General features: G+C 43.8%; 1 protein-coding gene and 1 pseudogene across 1 annotated transcript; one reads left to right on the top strand and one right to left on the bottom strand.

Moving 5' to 3' along the window:
* The first annotated feature begins 2 nt into the window (after positions 1 to 2).
* LOC150039495 (deubiquitinase DESI2 pseudogene) lies at positions 3 to 684 on the top strand (annotated as a pseudogene).
* A 16,622-nt stretch (positions 685 to 17,306) lies between these two features.
* LOC150039494 (ral guanine nucleotide dissociation stimulator-like) lies at positions 17,307 to 21,557 on the bottom strand. Its single transcript, XM_090327776.1, has 3 exons — positions 21,256 to 21,557; positions 20,128 to 20,242; positions 17,307 to 18,148 (listed from the first exon to the last, which is right to left on the bottom strand). Exons 1-3 carry the CDS (start codon positions 21,403 to 21,405, stop codon positions 17,988 to 17,990), a joined length of 426 nt encoding a protein of 141 aa, XP_090183902.1. The 5' UTR covers positions 21,406 to 21,557; the 3' UTR covers positions 17,307 to 17,987.
* Positions 21,558 to 21,765: the final 208 nt, after the last annotated feature.

Here is a 21,765-nt window from a genome sequence, read left to right as displayed (position 1 = left end):
GAATGGGGGTCCACCAGTTAGCAGTGCTCCATGTGTAGGACGCCTACTGGATTAACGAATGCACCGCATCTATTGGACTGGAGTGTTCCATTCAGGACTTGACGTGTAGGGCAGAGAATCTGCTCATGGTGGCCGTCCTTACTCTTTTTCTGGAATATTTGAAGTTTCCCCAGGAAATGCTTCTGAACTAGGAGAAACATTTAAATTTAACTGTTGTTTTAGGGAGCACTGATTTCCTAGAAGATGATATAGAAAAAGTGGTAGAAGAACTGGGAAAAGGATATAAAGGCAATGCCTGTCATTGAAGGCATAAAAACTGCAATCGTTTTTCTTCAGCTTTATCAGAGATTCCTTGTGGGAAAGAGATTCCTGGATGGATCAATCGACTTGCCTACTTCAGTTCCTGTATACCCTTTCTCCAGAGTTGCCTCCCAAAGGAGTGGCTCACTCCTGCAGCCCTGCAGTCCAGTGTCAGCCAAGAGCTCCAAGATGAGCTGGAAGAAGCGGAGGATGCTGCTGCATCTGCCATGATGGGAAATGCTGCCGCAGGCGCCAGATCCGGGCACCACAGTAAGCTATAAGTGTCTCCCAAAGTCACCTTTGGAACTGTCTCCGGCAATTGAACATCATTAGAGAAAAGAAAACAGAGTAAGCATCCTTTGGGTACTTTGTATGCAAAGATGGCTCTCCCACAATCCCAGTTTTTCAGCTCAGGATTATATTTGTAATCTTAAAAAAAAAAGGATATATATAGATATACACACACACACATACACATATACACACACACATACAACACACACACACACACACACACACACACACACACACACACACACACACACACACACTATATCTATCCCTTGGCGCAGGAGGGAGAACTTTCTATGAAGTAAGATACCTTCTGGTTTTTTACCCACTTGTAAATTTGGATTTACTTCTGTTTTATACAAGCTCTGTTAAGTTGTGTTTACAGTATTTTGTATCGCTGTTTACAGATCTTGCATGGACTTCTGCCGCTGTAAAAGAAGAAAATATTCATCTTCGAAAATGAGGCAGGTAATATAATGAATGACTGTTGTCCCTAATGTGCTATGTTATCTCTCATATCCTCTGCTGTCCCTTGGTTATCTCATATTGTTACAGTATCTCACTTTGTTATCTGATATATTGAATTTATTTGTATTTGGTTATTTGAAATTTGATAGGGAAGGGGGGAAAACCAAGATGGGGGATGGGGGGAAGTGTAATGGGTACCAAGACATGTGAAAGGGTATCAATGTATGTGAATTAATGCACCTTCTATCTGGCAAATATCATGTAAGCCTTTTATTAATTACAATAAAAATATATTTTAAAAAATGAGGCAGGTAATCTTCATACACTTCCTGACAATTGCCAGAGCAGTGGCATAAACAATAGGCACACAAAAAGTTCCTACACAGAGTTTCCATCACCTGCTTAAGAATTGTCTTTTATGTTTGTATTTTAGCATTTTGGGCAATCCAATGCAGAGAACCAGACTGGCTTGATACATAGGAGCACATGGTGGGCCCGTGTAGGTAGCCAGTAAGTTGCAATTCGTCATTACAAGATGGCGCCGGCTTCCGCTGCTTGGTTTGTTACTTTTAGCTTGTTGATCTGTTACAATGTTCACGTGCTTCCTGCGTGACTGGAAGTCTGCCTGCCACCATGTTGTGTACGTGTCAGACTGTGATTGGCTTAGTTGTTTAAGGAAGTTAATCTGATTGGTTAAGAGAGCTTTACGAGGCCGGAAGGAGGAGAATGGTAGGGGAGGAGAAGAGAGAGAGAGGAGAACGGAGAGAGAACCGCGGGTGAACGGCGAGAGAAGAGTAAGCTCGCTGAATAAACGTGGCTTGAGAAGAAGTTGCTGCTGTTGCATCTTCCTTACCGGCCGAAGGGGACGCGACAACTGGTGGCCCGTACGGGGCCCCTCCGGATCAACTTCAGAACTAAGGTGGTGCACCGGTAAGTCCCTGGTAAGAGGGACCAATTAATTTTGCTCTCTACTGGAGGTAAAGTGAGAGCGGGGAACCTTCCACCTACTGAGTGGAATAAACATGGGAGCTTCAGAGTCAGCTCAGCTCGTGAATGCTCTGGATGCGCTGTTACGCGCTAAGGATTTAAAAGTGAAACAAAGTACCTTAAAGCTTTTTCTCCTTAATCTAGAAGGAGTGGCCCCTGGTTTTCAGTGTCGGGCGATTTATCCCTGCCTGCATGGGATAAGCTAGGGAAGGATTTAGACAATGTAGCAGATCAAGGACGTCTAAGGCCTGGAGTAAAACCCTTATGGAAACTCGTTAGGAGCTGTTTGTCTGATGAGCGCTGCTCCGGCGCGCTAGTGGAAGGAAAGATAGCATTGGAGGAATTTAAGGAGGAAAGATCAGAGTCAAGAAGTGAGAGCCCGAGGGAGGATCGAAAGATTCCTTCTATTTATCCCCCCTTGCCACCTGAAAATATGCAGGAGGCATCTGACCCGGAAGAGCCTGCATTAGGTGCAGTATCCCGGCTTAGTGCTATCTCAGACTGGAAAAGGTTGCGTAAGAAATTGGACCTTGATACAGGGCAGGAAGCTCCTCATTTTGAGGCGCTGCCCCCGCCCCCTCCTTTTCCTCCTCCTCCTACCCTGCCTGTTGCGTTGGACGCTCCCGAGCTCCAGAAGTGTGGAAACAAGTAGAAAAAGAAACTTTGTCTCGAATGCCCAGTTTTTCAAGGACCCTGTGTGGGTTCCTCAGTGGCCACTTCCCTCTGAAAAATTACATGCAGCCCAAACCCTAGTAGTGAACAGCTGAACTTAGGACATGTCCGCCCCTCAGTGTCTCCATGGAATACTCCAATATTTGTTATTAAGAAAAGGTCTGGAAAATGGCGATTGTTACATGATCTGTGGGCGATTAATAACCAAATGCAGATCATGGGGCCTGTTCAACGAGGACTGCCCTTACTTTCTACTTTGCCTCGAGAATGGCCTTTAATTGCTATTGATATCAAAGATTGTTTTTTTTCCATTCCCTTGAATAGTGTGGATACTTGTAGATTTGCCTTTAGCCTACCTTCTATAAACCAAGAGAGTCCGGATGAGCGCTTTGAATGGGTTGTGTTGCCTCAGGGAATGGCTAATAGCCCCACCTTATGTCAGTTGTATGTGCATGCAGCTTTAGTTCCTGTTCGGGAGGAATTCCCATCGGTGCGATGTTTGCATTATATGGATGATATCTTATTGTCTTCTAGGGATCAAATCATATTGAATAATGCCTTTTCCTTGTTAATTAGCTGTTTAGAGGCCAGAGGATTATTTATAGCCCCAGAAAAGGTACAGAAGGATAGGGTAGTGCAATACTTAGGAAGTAAAATAACATCCCAAAAAATAAGGCCTTTGAATTGGCAACTGCGAAAAGACCATCTTAAGACCTTAAATGATTTTCAGAAACTTTTGGGAGATATTGATTGGATTCGAACCTCCTTGCCTATGAGTAATAGTGAATTAAAGCCCTTATTTGATTTATTACAAGGTAATTCTGCCCTAGACTCACCTAGAGTATTGACCCCTGCAGCTAGAAAAGTTTTAGAAATTTTAGAAGAAAAATTAAATTTGGCATTTCTACAAATAGAACCAGGGCGAGAAATTTCTTTAATTATTTTAGCCTCGTTTCAGCAGCCTACAGGAGTGTTATGGCAGGATGGACCCTTAGCGTGGATCCATCCAAAAATGTCCCCCGCAAAATCCATTGAATATTATCCCACAGCAGTTGCTAATTTGTCTATTTTAGGAATCAAATTTAGTATACAGCACTTTGGCTGTCAACCTAATTTTCTTATAGTCCCATATACTTCCTATCAAGTTCAAGTTTTAAGTGCCACCATTGATGAGTGGGCTATTTTGAATTGTATGTTTATTGGTAAAATTGATAATCATTATCCCAAAAACCCTCTTTTACAATTTTTTAAGGAACATCCGGTTGTCTTTCCTGTAGTTACTGCAAAGCAACCTATATTTGGAGCAATTAATATCTTTACTGATGGTTCCAAAAATGGGTTGGGAGCCTATTTGGTTGAGGGTCAAGAACCAGTATTATGTCATTTTCAGCCTGGGTCGGCGCAACAAATAGAATTGCAGGTTGTTATTTCTGTATTTAAAAATTGTTCCTTTTCTTTTAATATTATTTCTGATTCTGCATATGTAGTTAATGCTTTGCAGTTTTTAGAAGCTGCAGGACCCATAAGTAAAAGTAGCACTGTATGTAGTTTGTTTATGCAATTGCAGGAATTAATTTGTGCTTGCAAAGCCCCTTTTTTTCCATTACATATACGTGCACACTCTGGTTTACCAGGGCCCCTAAGCCTAGGCAACGATGTAGTGGATAAGTGTACGCGTATGCAAATGGCTTTTGCTGTATTTACCCCAGAAGTGCAGGCCCAAGAATTTCATAGTCAATTTCATGTTAATGCCCGCACCCTGCAATCTCGGTTTAAATTGTCTCGGCAAGCCGCCAGGCAAATTATATTAAATTGCCCAAAATGTGTTACCCATCTTCCAGTTGTGCCATTAGGTGTCAATCCTTGTGGTTTACTTCCGTTAAAAATTTGGCAAATGGATGTGACCCATATTACAGAATTCGGGAAGTTAAAATATTTACATGTTTCAGTTGATACATGTTCAGGAATTATTCATGCTACCCCTTTAGGGGGAGAGACTACTCATCATGTAATTATTCATTGTTTGGAAGCTTGGGCTTCCTGGGGAATGCCTTATCTTATTAAAACAGATAATGGTCCTGCCTATACTAGCAAATAATTTAATGCCTTTTGTCAAACCATGGGAGTACAGGTTTCTCATGGACTGCCTTATAATCCTCAAAGACAAGGCATTGTAGAACACACTCATTGCACCTTAAAAATCTATTTACAGAAACAAAAAGGGGGAATTGGGTATAAAAGGACACCAAAAGAAAGAACTTCTTTAGCGCTTTTTACTATAAATTTTTTAAATTTGGATATTCAAGGACATTCTGCTGCTGAGCGGCATACTACACCAACTATGGGACAACATAAAGGATTGGTAAAATGGAAAGATATATTAACAGGCCAATGGCAAGGCCCTGACCCCGTACTCTCATGGGAACGAGGAGCAGTTTGTGTGTTTCCACAGAACTTGCAAGATCCTATTTGGGTGCCGGAATGACTGGTGAGAAAGGCGCAAGAAAAGTATCGCAAAGAAGATATTGCTGATAGCATTAATTTGCCCGCTGCTGGAGCCTCGTCTACTATAGGCCGTGATGAAGACTTTCCCATTACCGATGCCCGTGACTAGTACCTCTAAAGTCTTTCCATATATTTTTACTACTAATTCTTCATGGCAATTACCTTATGTGCCTTTTGATAATGAAATAGGGAACCTTGTCTGTGAATTTGAGTTTTTCGTTATGCTTTACCCTTAATTTTAGTAGTCCCTGTATCTATTTTCATACCCAAAAGGTGGGCATGTTTAATAGTTTCTCGTTTTATGAGCATTCTAATTGTTCCAATAATCATTGCCATTTGAGCCAATGTTGGAATGCTAGTGAATATGATTCTGCTGTAGTTATGAGGATGCCTACCTTTGTTCCTGTTCCGGTCCGAGTGCAAGGACTTAGTTGTGAAACTAAAGCGACCCAGACGTGATCTTGGCGTTACAGCGTTGGTCGTCTTGATTTCGTCACTGATTGCCACAGCCACTGCCAGCGCTGCTGCCCTGGTTACTACAGTCCAGACTGCCATGGCCGTCAATACCCTGTCTGAGACGGTTTCTCAAGCAATGGACACTCAATTACAAGTCAACCATCATCTTGCTCGAGGACTTATGTTATTAAATCAGAGAGTGGACTTGTTTCAGGAACAGATGCCCAACTTGCTTGTGTGGGTACGGGTAGTGGATTATGTATTACTTCTTTGACTTATGATAATCTTTCTTATGCAGCAAATTTGTCTAGAAGGTTAGGGAAAATGTTGACGGAACCCTGGTCTTTAGAATTTGAAAATCTTACCAATCAGTTACGTTATGAAATTATGATTGTTAATACCACATGGGTGAATGTTGCCACTGTGGAAGATTTTGTAAATTGGGTTTCCAACTCCTTTAATTGGATTAAGGAATGGGCTGAATGTGTGTCTTTAATTGTACTGGTAAGCATGGGTTGGGGAATTTTATGTTGGTTTGTGTTTGTACTGCGCAGGCAGATACTCAGACAAAGGAAGCGTGATCAACTTGTAATTAAACAAGCATTACTGGCACTCTCTACAGAGCAATCCCCCCAGGTATGGCTGAGCATGCTGGACCAGTAGTCAAAGACGGGTAAGAGAGGAGATTGGTCCTGATACCAACCTAAGACAGACCACGATGCTCGAGTATCTTGTGTCCATGACGGGTAAGGATCAAGGGGCATCTCCCCAACCTAAGACAGGCATGGTCCCTTGCTTCACAAGAGGTATGGTGGGAATGACAGGAGGTTCTGCAGGCCTCCTGCCCTTCCCATCACTTATGCCTCTAAATAGTGGATGACGAGAGGTTCTGCAGGCCTCTTGCCTTCCCTATTTACTTGTGCCTATAATTAATAAAGAAGCCAGTAAGTTGCAATTCGCCATTACAAGATGGCGCCGGCTTCTGCCGCTTTTTTTTGTTACTTTTAGCTTGTTGATCTGTTAAAATGTTCACATGCTTCCTGCGTGATCGGAAGTCTGCCTGCCGCCATGTTGGAGCCTGCCTATGTTGTGTACGTGTCAGACTGTGATTGGCTTAGTTGTTTAAGGAAGTCAATCTGATTGGTTAAGAGAGCTTTACGAGGCCGGAAGGAGGAGGAAGGGGAGGAGAACGGAAGGGGAGGAGAACGGAGAGAGAACCACAGGTGAATGGCGAGAGAAGAGTAAGCTTGCTGAATAAACGTTGCTTGAGAAGAAGTTGCTGCTGTTGCGTCTTCCTTATCGGCCGAAGGGGACGCGACAGGGGGGGGAGTCTCTGCTCTCAGCTTGGGCCTCAGTGGCACTTATTTTCCGTGCTCATTTCAAGAGCTCCTCACCCTTCCTCACCCTCCCAAGATGACTTTGGGACTCCGCGACACTGGCTGCCACAGAGGTCACCAGGACCTAGCCTTCCTTGCATCTCCCCTGGTCTTTAGAGGAAAAAGGATGGATTTGTGGGGACCATGAAAAGCATGGCCCATGTGGGGACAGAGTCGGGGTGTTTTGCCCTTGGATTCCTCTTCCCAGCCTTCCCCAAGCAGAAGATTCAGGAGCTGCCACTGACTGCAAGTAACTAGTGATTCTTGGGAGACCCTGGATTTCCTCAGTGTCAACCTGACTGCAAAGGAAAAAAACAAAAAGAACAAACTCCAGTTTTGACTAAATTCTGCGGCTGAATTTCCAAGTGCTCAGGAAGTGAAATCCTTGAATATTTACAAGATGTCAATTTCCCAAACATGTCCCCTGCCCTGCCTCCTATACGGAAAAAGCTTTTCTATGACTATCTCTGTGTGTGTGTTGTTTCCCTGGCCGAATCTACTTAGTTTTAACATAATCCAATTTCTCAAACATTTTTTTTCTTTCTTTTTTCATATTTATATTGCAATTAATAGAAGGGTTACATTATATTCAGCAGATAGAAGGTGCATTACTTCACAAACATGGATACCCTTTCTCATGTCTTGGTCCCCATTTCACTCCACCCACCCCCATTCCTTCTTTTTTTAATGGTTGTTACTTTCCTGTTGCTTAAGAAGTTTGGGCCTACTGTCAGGCCACAAAGATGGTTTGAGTTTATTCAAAGAGCTTGATTATCTTACTACTTCATTCTGGTACTAGGGCTTAAACTCAGGGCTAGAGCTTTCATTTGGCTTTTAAACATTTTTTTATTGTTATTATTAAGGTCATGTACAGAGGGGTATCTCACGTGTGTGTGTGTGTGTGTGTGTGTGTGTGTGTGCGCGTGCGCACATGCGTGCGTACATGCGTATGCTGGTAGTGGAGCTTGAACTCAGGGTCTTGGCATGTCCACTAGCATTTTTGCTTAAGGCTGTGTAGGGAGCACAGTAATGATACAGATGAGCTGAGATGCATAAAGGTGTTTATTTCTCCAGTGCTAGTTCCATAGTACCTTATTCCATTACCATCCAGTAGGCGGCGGACCTCACCCACCCAATGCAAGGCTACCCAGCCTCCTCCTACCTGCCTGTCCCAGCCAGGGCCACTCACTTGGTCCCTCAGGTTGGCCTGCTACCACTTGATCCACAGCTTCATTTCTTGGTTTTTGCTGGTTAACAGGAGATAAAAGTTTTATGGACTTTTCTGCGTGGGCTGGCTTTGACCTTGAATCCTCAGATCTCAGGCTCCTGAGTAGTTTAGGATGAGAGGCAGGAGCCATTGGTGCCCAGCTCAGAATTGAATACTTTGGAGTAGTTTTAAGTTCACAGTAAAATTAAAAGAAAATGACAGATACTTCCTATGTCCCTACACAGGCCCAGTCTCCCCCACAACCAACATCCCCTACAGAGGGGTACACTGTGAGAATCAGTGACACACACCTCCCACTGGCACCCATGTCTCCAGAGACTGCAGAGTGTGGCTTATTTGCCCTGTTGTGTCATATGTGCACTGTGGTCCTGGGCCCAGGTACAATGTCGTGTGCCAATCGCGTTATGTTTCATCAGGAGAAATGCCAGTGTTATACAATCGTTTTCTCCAATATAGATTTGGCCTAATGTCTCTAGATTTTGTTGTATTTTAAATCTCTGCTAGGAGGGGGCAAGGTTTCTACCGATTATGACAAATGAGGGAGACTATTGGGCCTATGTTCCATGGTGTCTGGCTTACTTCACTTAATAGGATTTTTTCTAAGTCTTTCCATTTCCTTACAAATGGGGTGATGTCATTCTTTCTGACAGCAGCATAGATTTCCATTGTGTATAAATACCACATCTTGTTGAGCCACTCATCAACTGAGGGATATCTTTGCTACGGTAAATACTGCTGCAATGAACATCCTTGTGCTATTGGATTTAGTATGCCCTTGTTTCTGGATGGTTGGGTAAATGCCAAGTAGTGGGATTGCTGGGTTATAGGGGAGCTCTATGTTTAGTCTTTTGAGGAACTGCCATACTGCTTTCCACTCTCAACAGTGTAGTAATGATCCCTCCTGGCCATATCCCATCCAGCATCTGTTGTTATTAGTTTTCTTGATCCTGGCCATTCTAACTGGAGTGAGGTGGAATCTTAGAGATATTTTGATATTTTGATGCATTTCTTTTATGATCAGAGATGTCGAGCATTTCTTCCTGTGTCTCTAGGCCATTTTTGTTTCTTCTTCAGAGAAGACTATCTTTAAGTCTTTGGCCTATATAATTGCTACAACTGAGGGAAACCATGGAGCTTATTTTTCTTTGGGTCTGGGTTTCTTCACTTAATATGATTTTTTTCCAAGTCTTTCCATTTCCTTACAGATGGGATGATGTCATTCCTTGCTCACACTTTATGAATTAATGAATGAATGAAGGAAGGAAACACTTTCCCCTAATGACCTACAATACATAGTATCATGAAATAGAGGTACATCAGAACATCCCTGTCATTCAGCTTACCTTTTTCTTAGAAACATTTCATAAAGATTTCCATGTAGTTGAGGGTTGACCCTTCTGCAGTAGTATTGCTGGCCTCTGCAGACCATATCAAGGGCATTCTGGATGTTCTGCCACTGACTTGATACAGGTAGCCATGTTAACAAAAGGATATCACTCCAACATGACTCAAATTTCCTGTACTTGCCCATTTTGAATTCCCTTTGATAGTTCAAGCCTCATTTTAATGATGACATATAAGGAATTATTACTATTTTGGGGTGTGTGTATGTGGTAATCTTGTGGCTTACTCAGAGTCAGAGCAGTTTTCCTTAGTTTTTTTTTCACCCAAAGGCTAGTGTCCTACCAACTAAGGCAGTCCTCTTCTCCTGTTTTTTTTTAAATATTTTTATTGTAATTAATAGAAGGGTTACATTATATTCTCCAGATAGAAGGTACATTACTTCACAAATATTGATACCCTTTCTCATGTCATGGTTCTCCTGGGTTTTTAATTGGAGCTAAGATTCTCATGAACTTTTCTGTCCAGACTGACTTTGAATCCTGCTTCTCAGATCTCAGACTCCTGAGGAGGTAGAATTCCAGGCATGAGCCACCAGTGCGCCTGGATTAAGACTTGTTATTAACCACATTAGAAATGAGCTCCTCAGCCCTCTTCTCCAGGTGAGAATGAGTTATAGAACAGGAAGCTTTCCGAGGCTGCAGGGAATTGTACCCTGGTTTGAGGTTGAGAGGTCACCAGAAAACAGGGCTATCAGAGGTAAAGGAAGGTGGATAACATTTCTCAGCAGAAATACAAATTTAGTTACACCACATTCTTGACTTCAGTGTATTTATATATACTGGACATTTAGAGTTTCAGTTAAAAACATTGATTTGTCATCTCTCATGGAACAGGAGAATGGGGTTGTAAAGGCTAATGAAGCTAGAGGACAACTGAGCAGTAGGCCACCTACCTCATCTAGATGATTCATTGCATTGCATTAAGGTAAATAAGTACCTGTAAGTAAGTACTGAAGCTCCCGGGATTTCTGCACCTGGCTCTGCCTTCTGCTGGTTTGCAGCACAGTGTCCTCTCACTGCCCTCACGTTAAGGGTTAGACTACACTGGGTCCTTGCAATTCAATGCTTGGAGCATCTGATATCCTGATCAGAGGCCACTGGTGACCAATACCTGTCCTGCAAGGGGTGAAGTGATTCCTGGCTTCATTTTACTGTTTCTGGGTCTCCAGTAAAGTGAAACGGCTGAGAAGCAGGCCACGGGACAGCTGACCTGAGGTGTTGCCAGCACCAAATGACAGCTTTCTAGAGAGGATAGTGGTAATGCTGCATCTGGAAAGTTCTCAGCTGAATTTCAGCTGAACAGATGCCAAAGGCCAGCCAGTTGCTGGATGCCCTCTGGGGAAAGGGCAGCCAGTAAAATTATAAAGACGAGACAGGGCATGAATGAGCACAAACAAGAGTAAGCCATTTTCAGGAAGTCAGGGGGATGCCAGGAGAATAGAAAAAATGGTGTTGGGGGAAGAAAGCATGGAACTGAGTCTCATGGGCTTTCCTTATCCTTGGCTGGCTTCGAACTGCGCAGTCCTCATATCACAGCTTCCTGCTTAGCAAGGATTACATGTGCGAGCCACTGGTGCCTGCCTTACTTTGTATTGTCTATTAAATGCTCTAAGTGGATTTTCTCATGTCTTTATTTTTCCCAGTTCATGTATGTTTGGCTCTGTTTATCCCATATCCTCTACTAAAGTGTCATTGATATGTTGGTAAAGGGAGTAATAAAGACAGACGATAGGGTTCTTTTAAACCAAACTTTCAGGCACCCAAGGGTTCTCATATTTCCTTTGACATTTCACCAATTTATATTCATATTAGTTGGAGCTCAAATATTAGGTCACAGCTACACTTAAGAGTAGGTTTTTTATTTTCTCCATTTCTAAACATCCAGTTTATTACTATCCATAGACTCGGTTTTTCTCTATCTAATGACAGAAGAGCTGCATAGCAGGGGCAGGGACCTTTTAGAATGGACACACATGTATTTTGACTAAGATACTCTTTCCTGGAGCAAGCATGGATCATCAAAATTGTTTGCACAGCTATGTTGTAAAATGATAGTAAACAGAGCTTTTTTCATTGCATATCAGGTTTGACTTGATGTGTGTGTGTGTGTGTGTGTGTGTGTGTGTGTGTGTGTGTGTCCCTTGTGTGGAAATAAAATTTAAACATCCCTAATTCTTTTTTTAAAGCATCATTAATTTTTCATTCTAGCTTTAGAACTCGATGGGCATATGGCTTCCCAGCCCAGCTAGATGTGACCAGGTGACTACGTTTCCTCCAACAGAATGTCATCAAAACGTTCACAACCTCTGCAACAAGTCCTTGGAAGGAAATTGCTTGCCTTCCCTTTCTTCTGTTTTTTTTGCTTCCTTTTAGCTCCAGTTGGGATATCTGTTGGCCAGCTTGTCTCAGGGTAGATGAGGAGCATATTGCAGGGAATGAAAGGGCAACGAGAGGGGTGGCCTCCCTTTGGGTTCTTAATTACTGTTCCTATTGGTGATCACCCTCGTCATCACGACCATCAGATCAGAGTTACAGGCAGCCAGATAGGAAGATGGCAAAGGCCTTATCTATCCTGCCTGTCCTCTCTTAAATCTTTTTCCAGAATTTGTCACTAAATATTCCCACTTCATTGATCAGAGTTTAGCTGTATCTAGTTATACAGTGACCCAGATAAAAGTAAGAATTGTTTTTAACTAAGGAAAAGAAGTGTTGAGGGGACTTCTAGTTAGAAAACTCCTATCTAGGTCAACAGTGAAAAACAATGGCCTATAGACCAAATCTACCCACAACCTTGTTTTATTATTATTATTGCAAATACATTGTTATTGGAGCAAAGCCTTAAGCACTCATTTTACATGTGATCTCCAGCTAACTCCAGGCTAGCAGAGTTGAACAAGTATTCCAGAGAGCAAAGAGACCATTCGCCTAACCTGCTTACCATGTGCCTAGAGTGTCCTGGAATCACGAACCTCTCCATGTTAGTCTCGTGTGCTAAGATGATAGGCAGAAGTCTCCATAGTAAGCTATGTATTAAAGAAGAGGTCTCATAAACCTACATACTCAGGATAGCTGCAAGCTACCATTCTCCCAAAGTCCACCTCCCAGGTAGCTAGCAATACAGTCATTATAATGCCTCACTTCAGCTGATTTTAACTTAACTGAGTAACTAGTGCCTCACTCCACACATGACCCTTGCATGGAGAGTCACTGCTCTTTCACCCTCTTACAGGAATGCCCTAATTGAGTTATTTGTGAACCAACACGGTTGCCATCCCTCCACATGTCTTCTTCAGGTCATTTCCCTATGCACAGGTGGCTTCTTTCTGCAAATTACTGTCACTCTTTGCCTGTGGACATTTTTTTTTACCTATAGTAGCATGCTCAGCCTACGTAAGGGGCAATCTGGAAGTCCCTTAGGCATTAAAGCTCCATGACAGCCCTGAAACAATAATGAATATTAGCTATTACATAAAATATCCCAGCTTCCTTACTCCTGTAATGGATCAACTCTGAGATATGTTCCAGAATAATTCTCTCTGTCTTTCTATCTCTGTCTGTCTCTGTCTCTGTCTCTGTCTCTCTCTCTCTTTCTCTCTCTCTCTCTCTCTCTCTCTCTCTCTTCCTCTCTCTCTCATTCTCTCATTTTCTTCATTTCCTTCCCATTAGTGATTCTTGGAAGGACCTACTTTTAGTCCAGTTCTTATATCTGAGTCTATTTCTCCATGGATAAAACTGAAGGCAGGGATAGACATTTGGTCTAGTGGTAGAGTGCTTGCCTAAGCATGCACGAAGAACAGGGCTCGATTCCTCAGTACCATATACATAGAAAGAAGGTGGAAGTGGTGCTGTGACTCAAGTGGTAGAGCTCTAGCCTTGAGAAAGCCCAAGGACAGTGCCCAGGCCTGCCCCCCCTGACAAGAGAAATGAAGGCAGTAGCTTGTCACATTTTATATCAAGGAAAACTGATATGACTGATGATTTGCATCTGTTTCAGGGAAATTGGATAAGCCTTTGTTCAGAGTCCATCTGCCTGAGTTAAATACTGAGCAGGAGCTGGTGTTTTTCAGAACAAACCCCAAAGTAATAGATGGTAAATTGGTTAAGCAGTCTGATGTGTATTTAAATTTTGTTATAAATATCTTCATTATCTTGCAGTTATTTTATCTTGGTTCTATTGTTGTAAGCTGTCTAATTTATAGCCACTGGTTTCATATAAACATCAAATAGATACTGGAGGCTGTTATACTAAAAGAAAAAGTCAGTGAGCCTGCCACTGGGCCATATAACATAGGAATCTAAAGAACTGCAAGTTTAATGTATAGGAAACAATATTTGCATGTGTGTGTGTGTGTGTGTATGTGTGTGTGTGTGTGTGTGTGTGTGTGTGTGTGTGTGTGTGTGTATGTATCTTCGTCCTGGGGCTTGAACTCAAGATCTAGGTGCTGTCTTCAACTTTTAATTTTCTTCTCAAGGCTAATGCTTTAAAACTAGCCACACCTTGAGCCATATCTCCAATTCTGGCTTTTGGTGTTTAATTGTAGATAAGCATTTCATGGACTGCCAGGTGCTACTAGCTCATGGCCTGTCATTCTAGCTACTCAGGACGCTGAGAGCTGAGGTTCATAGTTCAAAGCCAGTTAGGGTAGAAAGGTCTCTGCCACTCTTCTCTCCAATACAATATTGAAAAGAAGCCAGAAATAATGCTGTGGTTCAAATGGTAGAGTGTTAGCCTTGATGAAAAGAAGCTCAGACACAGAGAGTAGGCAATGAGTTCAAGCCCCTGAACTAGCACAAAAACTAAAAAAAAAACTCATTTACTTGCTTGCTGAGACTGCCTTCAAACTGCAATCCTCAGATCTCAGTTCAAGCTCAAAAAAAAAGAAAAGAAAATGAAAATGTCTTCTAAAACATAGAAGAAAAGTTAGAATTCAAGTCAGTTGCAGTTTTTCAGGTTTCTAGTACAGTAGGCCATGTGACTGAGTTCACTTTTCTGTACCACAAGCCTCAGTAAAATTCGTCCAGAAAAGGCATACAGTTCAAGCACAGTATGTAGCTCAAGGTTTAAGAAATTAAGATTTTGGGTTCCTAAATGAAACCTTCATTTCATAACAATCTATTTCTCATCATCCAAGCTCCCACTTTGCCACTTGTCCAAATATGCCACCCAAATCATCCACAGACAGACGGCCCCCGCCACCTCAAGAAATGCCAGCACTATTACCTAGGGGTACCAGCACCTGGGCCTGAGTTCCTGTCACATTGCATCACAACCCAGCTTGTAGAAAACAAGGAGCCTGTGCTGGATATTAGCCCCATCTGCTTCATGCTTCCTGGTTAGCCCATCTGCAGTTTCTACATCCACACACCACAGTATTTCTTCTCAACCAAAGATAGCAATCTAATGAGGTGGAAAGACTCTTCAGTGATCTGGTAGAGGAAGATCTGTTTTGAAGAACAAAGTATCACTGGGTAGCTTTAATGATTAGAACAGAAGTGCTGCATCTGTCTTTCTCATCCCACATTTCCAGACTAATAGAGCACAGTTAAGACAGTTACTGAGTTTATAGGACACCCAGTTCCTTCCAAATGTGGTACAAGTATTCAAGGAATTCGATTGGGGGGATTCAGGGAGGCTTTGAATCATTAAGGACAGGTCAGTGAGCCCTTCCTGTGGGCAGAGCCCATGCTCCTTCAGTTGCATGTGCTATACATTTAGACCTCTACCTTACAGGAAGAGCCTCCCTCAACCTACCCTAGAAGCCACTTTTCCTGTGTGCGTGCATTTATGCGCGCGCGCATGTGTATGTGTGTGTGTGTGTGTTTTGGGTCTCTTTGGGGCTTGAACTCAGGGTCTGGGCACTGTCCTGAGCTCTTTTGCTCAAGGCTTGTGCTCTATCACTTTGAAACACAGTTCCATCTCCAGTTTTCTGGTGGTTAATTGGAGATAAGATTCTTGTGGACTTTCTCATGTGGGTTAGCTTTGAACCATGATCCTCAGATCTCAGCCTCAGGAGAAATTGATGGCTGGTGACGTATTCCCTCAGGAAGGCTCTTCTCACATATACTGTGGCCTCACAATAATGCCATCATATGTGAAAAATTGAAGAAGTGATCAGTCCATGGATTAGTTGAAGCCCTGGTGCTCTAATTGTCTTTGGAAACACTCTAGCAGACCTACCATGAGGTACTTTATTTCCTGATGTACCTGAAGCACATGGAGTGATAAGGGGGAAGGGGAACATACCTATCCAGCCAAATGTGCCACATCAACTCTGGTGATCAAGGCAGTGACAGGTCACACTGAGGTTGCCCTCACATCCTTTCATGATTTATTTTTCCTCCAGTCTTCATCCAGAATCAATCCATCCAGCTAGGCTGGGGGCAGTGGCAATTCTAATTACTTGAGAGGTTGAGATAGAAGGATAGCAGTTTGAAGCTACCCAGGAAAGAAACTTCATGAGACTCTCATTTCCAATTAACCAGCAAAAATAGCCAGAAGTGAATCTATGGCTCAAGAAGGACAATAGTAACCTTGAGCCAAAAAGCTCACAGACATCTCCCAGGTCCTGAGTTCTAACCCCAGGATTAGCACAAAGAAGAGAAATCAGCGGGCCACAGGTTACTGTGGAAAGACCTTCCTAAATTGGTGTTTGGTTCAATTACCTTCTATCTCATAGACTTCACTCTGTTGTACTTGAGGATACAGTTTGAAATTGATCTATTTTAATACTTTCTGCAGAAGGAGCTAATATAAAGATTAGCCTTCCAAGAAATGGAAATTCTTTGACTCCCTGAAGCAGACAAGTTGGTACTCGTGACTTACTCTTAAAGATCATTTCTGAGCTTAGGTAAAATATAAAAGTGAAATAAAATTTTCCATTTGATCTATTTTAGAATGCCAACTGTGGGGGCAACCTTGAATACTTTTGTTTTCTTTTAGGAAGTGGTCTGCAATGACAAATATTTGTGAAGATCAAAGTCACTTGCAATTATTGGAGAGTAATAGAGATACCCGGAGCTATTAGATTACAGCTCCTTGAATAGTTTATCATTCTTTATTTGACCTTCTGTGAACTCTTTCTTAATGTCTACCAACTTTTCTCATCATCATCTTCCAATTAAAACCATACAAAACCATACAATGGAGAGATAATGCTGAGAGAGAGAAAGGTAAAGACAAGAGAACACTCTCAAGGATAATGCCTGTTTTCCTTGTAAACACTCGGCCATGCAACTTCCCAGTCTGCTACTTTGCCTTACAAATATTCTTTTCAAAGACATTCCGTTTTCAGAGTGTATTCCACCACCTATGAGATCACCTGCAAACACCAGTCCCACTTATTGAGAACCATGTTACGACAGCCCCCACTGTAGTGAAACAGAATTGACCTCTTGCTTAGTGGAGGGGTTGGGGGGCAGGCCCTTCCCTTCTCTCGAGTACTGAGGGTGGCAGCCTTCCCTATTCATACATAAAGTCATAGGCATCCTGTCAGATGAAAGACTGTCTCTGTAACATAGAGATAAAAGAAGAAAAGCACAAGAACCAGAACAGAGAAGAACAAGTACTTTAATTAAATGTGAACATTAAAATCTAACTTATCTTTCTAAAAAACCCCTCCAGTCCCATTAGTATTTTACTTTCTGGCATGTACACAAATATTCATTGCAAATAAATCATATACAGAGCAAGGGCCCATGCTTCCTGAAATTCCAATCTTCAGTGGTCTCCAATGTCTGTGGTACTGCCCTTTGAAATGGTGTTTGCATGACCTTCATGTGAACTATGGGCCAATGAGTCTCTGCATGTGTATGTAAGAATGAGTTCTAGCAGAGGCGTTTTCCACAACACCACAGCTCTGCAGTGTGTGGTTTCCATCACTTGGTGAGTCTCATTCAAGACTCATGGCAGAGGCTTGGATTTTTGTGTAGCCTAACACTGATTAGAAAGGCTGAGGGTGGGGAATTGTCCTTTGGTGAATCTTTGAAGAACAGAACCATGATTTTGGGAGAGAAAGAACCAAGTGCACAAGTGGTGGTGACCTGTAGTAGAGTCCAAAATGTCAGGTGATAGTGTGGTGGGTACAGTTGTCCTGTGATGGCACAGGGTGCCCGAGGCACTCAGGGAGTCCAAGGAGGGGAGGGGAGTGTGGCTAATGCAAGTAGCCTGGGCACAGCAGGGTGGTTTTGTAGGGGGAGTGTGGGTATCCTGGGCTGGAGTAAAAGAAGGTGCAGGGTGGCCAGGGCCACTCAAGTCATCATGGTCAGTAGGACCCAGGGAGACTTGCGCATGTGGTGCTCTCCTTAAGCCTTGCTTCCCCTCCTCTTCCTGTGGAAGAGGCTGAAGCTGGATCTCTGCTTGGCAGGTGTCCTCCGGGGGAAGGTGTACTTCCGCAGCACCACATGGTAGACGTCCATAGTCTTCAAGGCATAGAAAACGTTGGCATCATCAGGAATCCTCAGCTCTGGTGGAAGAGGGACACAAAGCTCTTTAGCTGTCGAAACTAGGGCTGAGACCACTACCATTCCCATGCACTTAGAGATCAATTTTGGGTTAGGACCCCGAATGCCTCCAATCTCTGATTCCTGCATGTGAAAGAATGCTGAAAACTCCTTTCTCAGAGGACAACTTTGGACTTCAGGTCCTGCCAGGGCAGGGTGAAGGAGGCACAAGCTAATCCCATTCTGACCTCACTGCTGCCTTATCAGCATCACAGACACAACAGGCTTTGCAATGTGCAAACCAGCTCTCCTAAGATTGTCCTACAAACATGGACCCTCAGGACCACAAAAAGCAAGGCCTAACTCAGGCTTCTTGCAGTGAGTTCCAGGGTCCTCTAAGACCATGTGCCCCAAGTAGACTGAAGTCCTGCCTTTGGCCTTTAATTTCTCCCCAGGCTCCTCTGTCCTGCACTCTTTGTGAGAGGAAAACCCCATGCTCCCAGCATAGTGGGAATGGTCACAAGGTAGTAAGGAATTCAGAACACATCCTGCATGGAACTTGTAATCAGTAATCAGTGCTGGTCAGCCCCCAAAAAACTGGACAGCTTCTGCACCTCATTGCAAAGACAAGACAGCAACACCACTGTGGCTCATTACCATTTGTGTTCCATGAGTCTTGCATGAGTCTGACTCCTCTTACCATCTGTGAGTCTGTCTCTGTCTCTTTTTTTCTTGCCGGTCCTGGCCCTTGAACTCAGGGCCTGACCACTGTCCTTGTGCTTTCTCAAGGCTAGAGCTCTATTACTTGAGCCTCAGCACCTTTTCTGGCTTTTTTCTATGTATATGTGATACTGAGGAATCAAACCCGGGTCTTAGTGCATGCTAGGCAAGGACTCTACCACTAAGCCAAATTCTCAGCCTGTCCCTGTCTCTTTTGCTACTTCAGTCTCTGTCCCTATCCCTGTCTCTCTGTCTCTGTCTCATCTACCTAAACTTTTGGCTAGCTTTTCAACTTATATCTTTTATGAGTAAGTCAACTTTTGGTTCACTTATCTAACTCAGTGACTCGGTTCTCCCCCTGACCTGTTTGTGCAAGATAAGTGTTTTGCCACTGGCGCCATATGATTTTTCCTGCTTTTACTGTGGTTGATAGGATAGGAAGAAAGAGAATCACAGACTTCTAACCCAGGCTGGCCTCCAACATAGTGCCTCAATTAAGCCTCCTAATGAACGGGGTTTGTAGGCTGAGTTCTAGGCACCTGGCTTCTAACTCATTTGGAAGAAAAACACACAGGTAGAGAATATTGGGAAGTTGCCCATGAGTTCTCAATAGGTCTTTCAGGGCTTGCATTAGTCCATGATATAGGGTAAGTGGTGTTTGGAGGCATAGTTTTAATGGTGTGGGAACAATGCAAGGGTCTCAGGAACTCTCGGCAAACACGTTACAACCAAGTGACACTCAAGTGTCAGGTATTTTCTGAAGCCATGTGTTCACATTGGAGAATGACAAAGTCTGTTCTGGTGAGCAAGCCAGCCATTCTGTCCTATGAGCTGTATTCTCTCCAGTCCTCAAGGATGGTCTCTGCACTGGCTACTTCCTCCTCAGCCAGGGCAAGAACAAGCATGTCCATGAGGGCAATAGCTGTGCAGCAACCAGGGCCGGCTTGGGCCTGGGGTCTAAGGCTGCCCTTATGCTGCATACCCCGATGGAGGGGTTGGTGGGTGGGTGGGTGAGAACACTCTCTGCTGCCACAATTCTTCTTTTTTTTGCTAGACCTAGGGTTCTGATGTCAGGGCCTGAGTACTGCCTTGGGGCTTTCTGAAGGCTAGAGTTCTAACAGCACCACTTCTGACGTGTTTTTTTTTTGCCTATGCATATATTTCCAAGGAATCGAACCCTGGTGTTCTTGCATTCTAGACGAGTTCTCTACCACCAGTCCAAACTCCTGGGTCCCTGCCCACCTACTTATTTGCCTGTCCTAGCTATTGGTTTAGGACTCACTTTGATCCTGTGTGATGATTTGAACCAGCTCTAAGTCTTCTGGCTTGTATCCACGCACCTGGAATTTCTTCATAGCTTTCACGATGACGTCTCGGGTCTTCTCCTGGTTGGTCACCTGGGTTGGATCAGGAAACAGGCCCTGAGGAATGGGTCCCAGGGGTCCCTCCCTGAAGTCAGTATCCAGGGCTTCTGTGGAACCATCTTAGTGTTAAACATGAGAAATGCCATGGGGTATCATGGATGTGTTTTAACCATTCCTTCCTGAAGAGGAGTCAATGCATTGAAGTTGGTTATTTAGTATTCTTAGTAGAGTTTACCAGCTGTTCCTGGATCTGCTTTCCAGTTTTGGGCCCCTGAGATTTAGTGGAATACACAATAAACTGCAGAAACCCCAGGCAAGGGAGGAGCCAGCCAAGTGCCCAGTGCCTGCACCTAGCCAGGTCTGGGGTGAGTTGGAGGATGCAGTGATGAACAACACCACGTGGAGCCTTGATCAACTCCCCTAACACTGAGAATCCAGGAGAGAGGAAGTCGTTGCCTCCCCAGATGACTGCTCATGACACCCATTCCCCTTCCTGTTGGTGAGAGAACTGAACCAGATGCAGACACCAGACCCAGCATGAGGAAGGAGGGGCTCTGAATGTCATCTGCCCGATTGAGTAGCTAGAAGAGCAGACATCTCTGTCTCCTGTGAGGAGTTTACTTGTGAGCAGATCTTTTAGCTCCATCATCTGCAGCACCCTGCCTTAGACATTCCTCATCTTCCCAGAACATAGGATCCCTATCTCTCGCTGTCCTCCAACCCAGATGTGATTGTCAGAAGAGCCTACTAAGTAATGTGCGAGGATTGTCTGTGAGACAGTAAACAGTCTCAACTGGCAATCGTGTTCATTCACTACTAATCTTGTGATCAAACACCAGCCTTTAGGTTGTTTCCTGGGGAAAGTGAAGTATCTAAACTATGCCCTCCAGAGGCTAGGATTTCCCCAATCTTTGTCCACATGCTTCCCCTCGGGACTCCTCACTGATCCTGACTGAGGATCTATTCTTGCCTGGAGATTGGCCATAATTTTCCCTCCCTCTTTTTTAGGTCAGAAGAGCAGAAGGAAATGCAGCCGCCCAACTCACCTCAATGCTTTTGCATAGATGTCTGTTTTCCACAGGCAGCACCACCCTGATGACACACGAGTCTCCCAGCCTGAGATGGGGAAGCACAGATGAGCTGTCACTACTCTGCCCTGAGGTGCCGTTGTGAGTGTTGGCTGAATTGGTGTCCATTGTGCTGGTGTCTGTGGGTGAGGATTGGCTGGCAGAGGCCAAGCTGGTCACCCCAGTGGACCAGGAGGAGTATCCCTGGACCTGTGGATGACAGCAACATCAGGAGAAGTCCAGGTTTCCATCCAGGTCTAGGGCTTTCCTCTCAGGCACTGGAAAGCAGGACTATGGGCAAGACAGGAAGTCACCTTTTTCGGGTCTTCTGAGGATGTTTGTGAGATGCTCCTGATGAGCTCTGGGTAGGAGCTGGAGGAGGGAGCTGACAGCACATTGCTGTCTGACTGCACTGTAGTGGTGTTTGTGCTGCTAATCTCAGGGCCACCCTTGTCCTTGTCCATCAACTTCAACTGGGAGCTGCCACTG

The sequence above is a fragment of the Megascapheus bottae genome, unplaced genomic scaffold (assembly GCF_031878675.1).
Source record: "Megascapheus bottae isolate mThoBot1 unplaced genomic scaffold, mThoBot2.hap1 HAP1_SCAFFOLD_91, whole genome shotgun sequence".
Taxonomy (NCBI): domain Eukaryota; kingdom Metazoa; phylum Chordata; class Mammalia; order Rodentia; family Geomyidae; genus Megascapheus; species Megascapheus bottae.
Note: the sequence above shows the minus strand (reverse complement) of the source record. Positions and strands in the feature narration are given on the sequence as shown.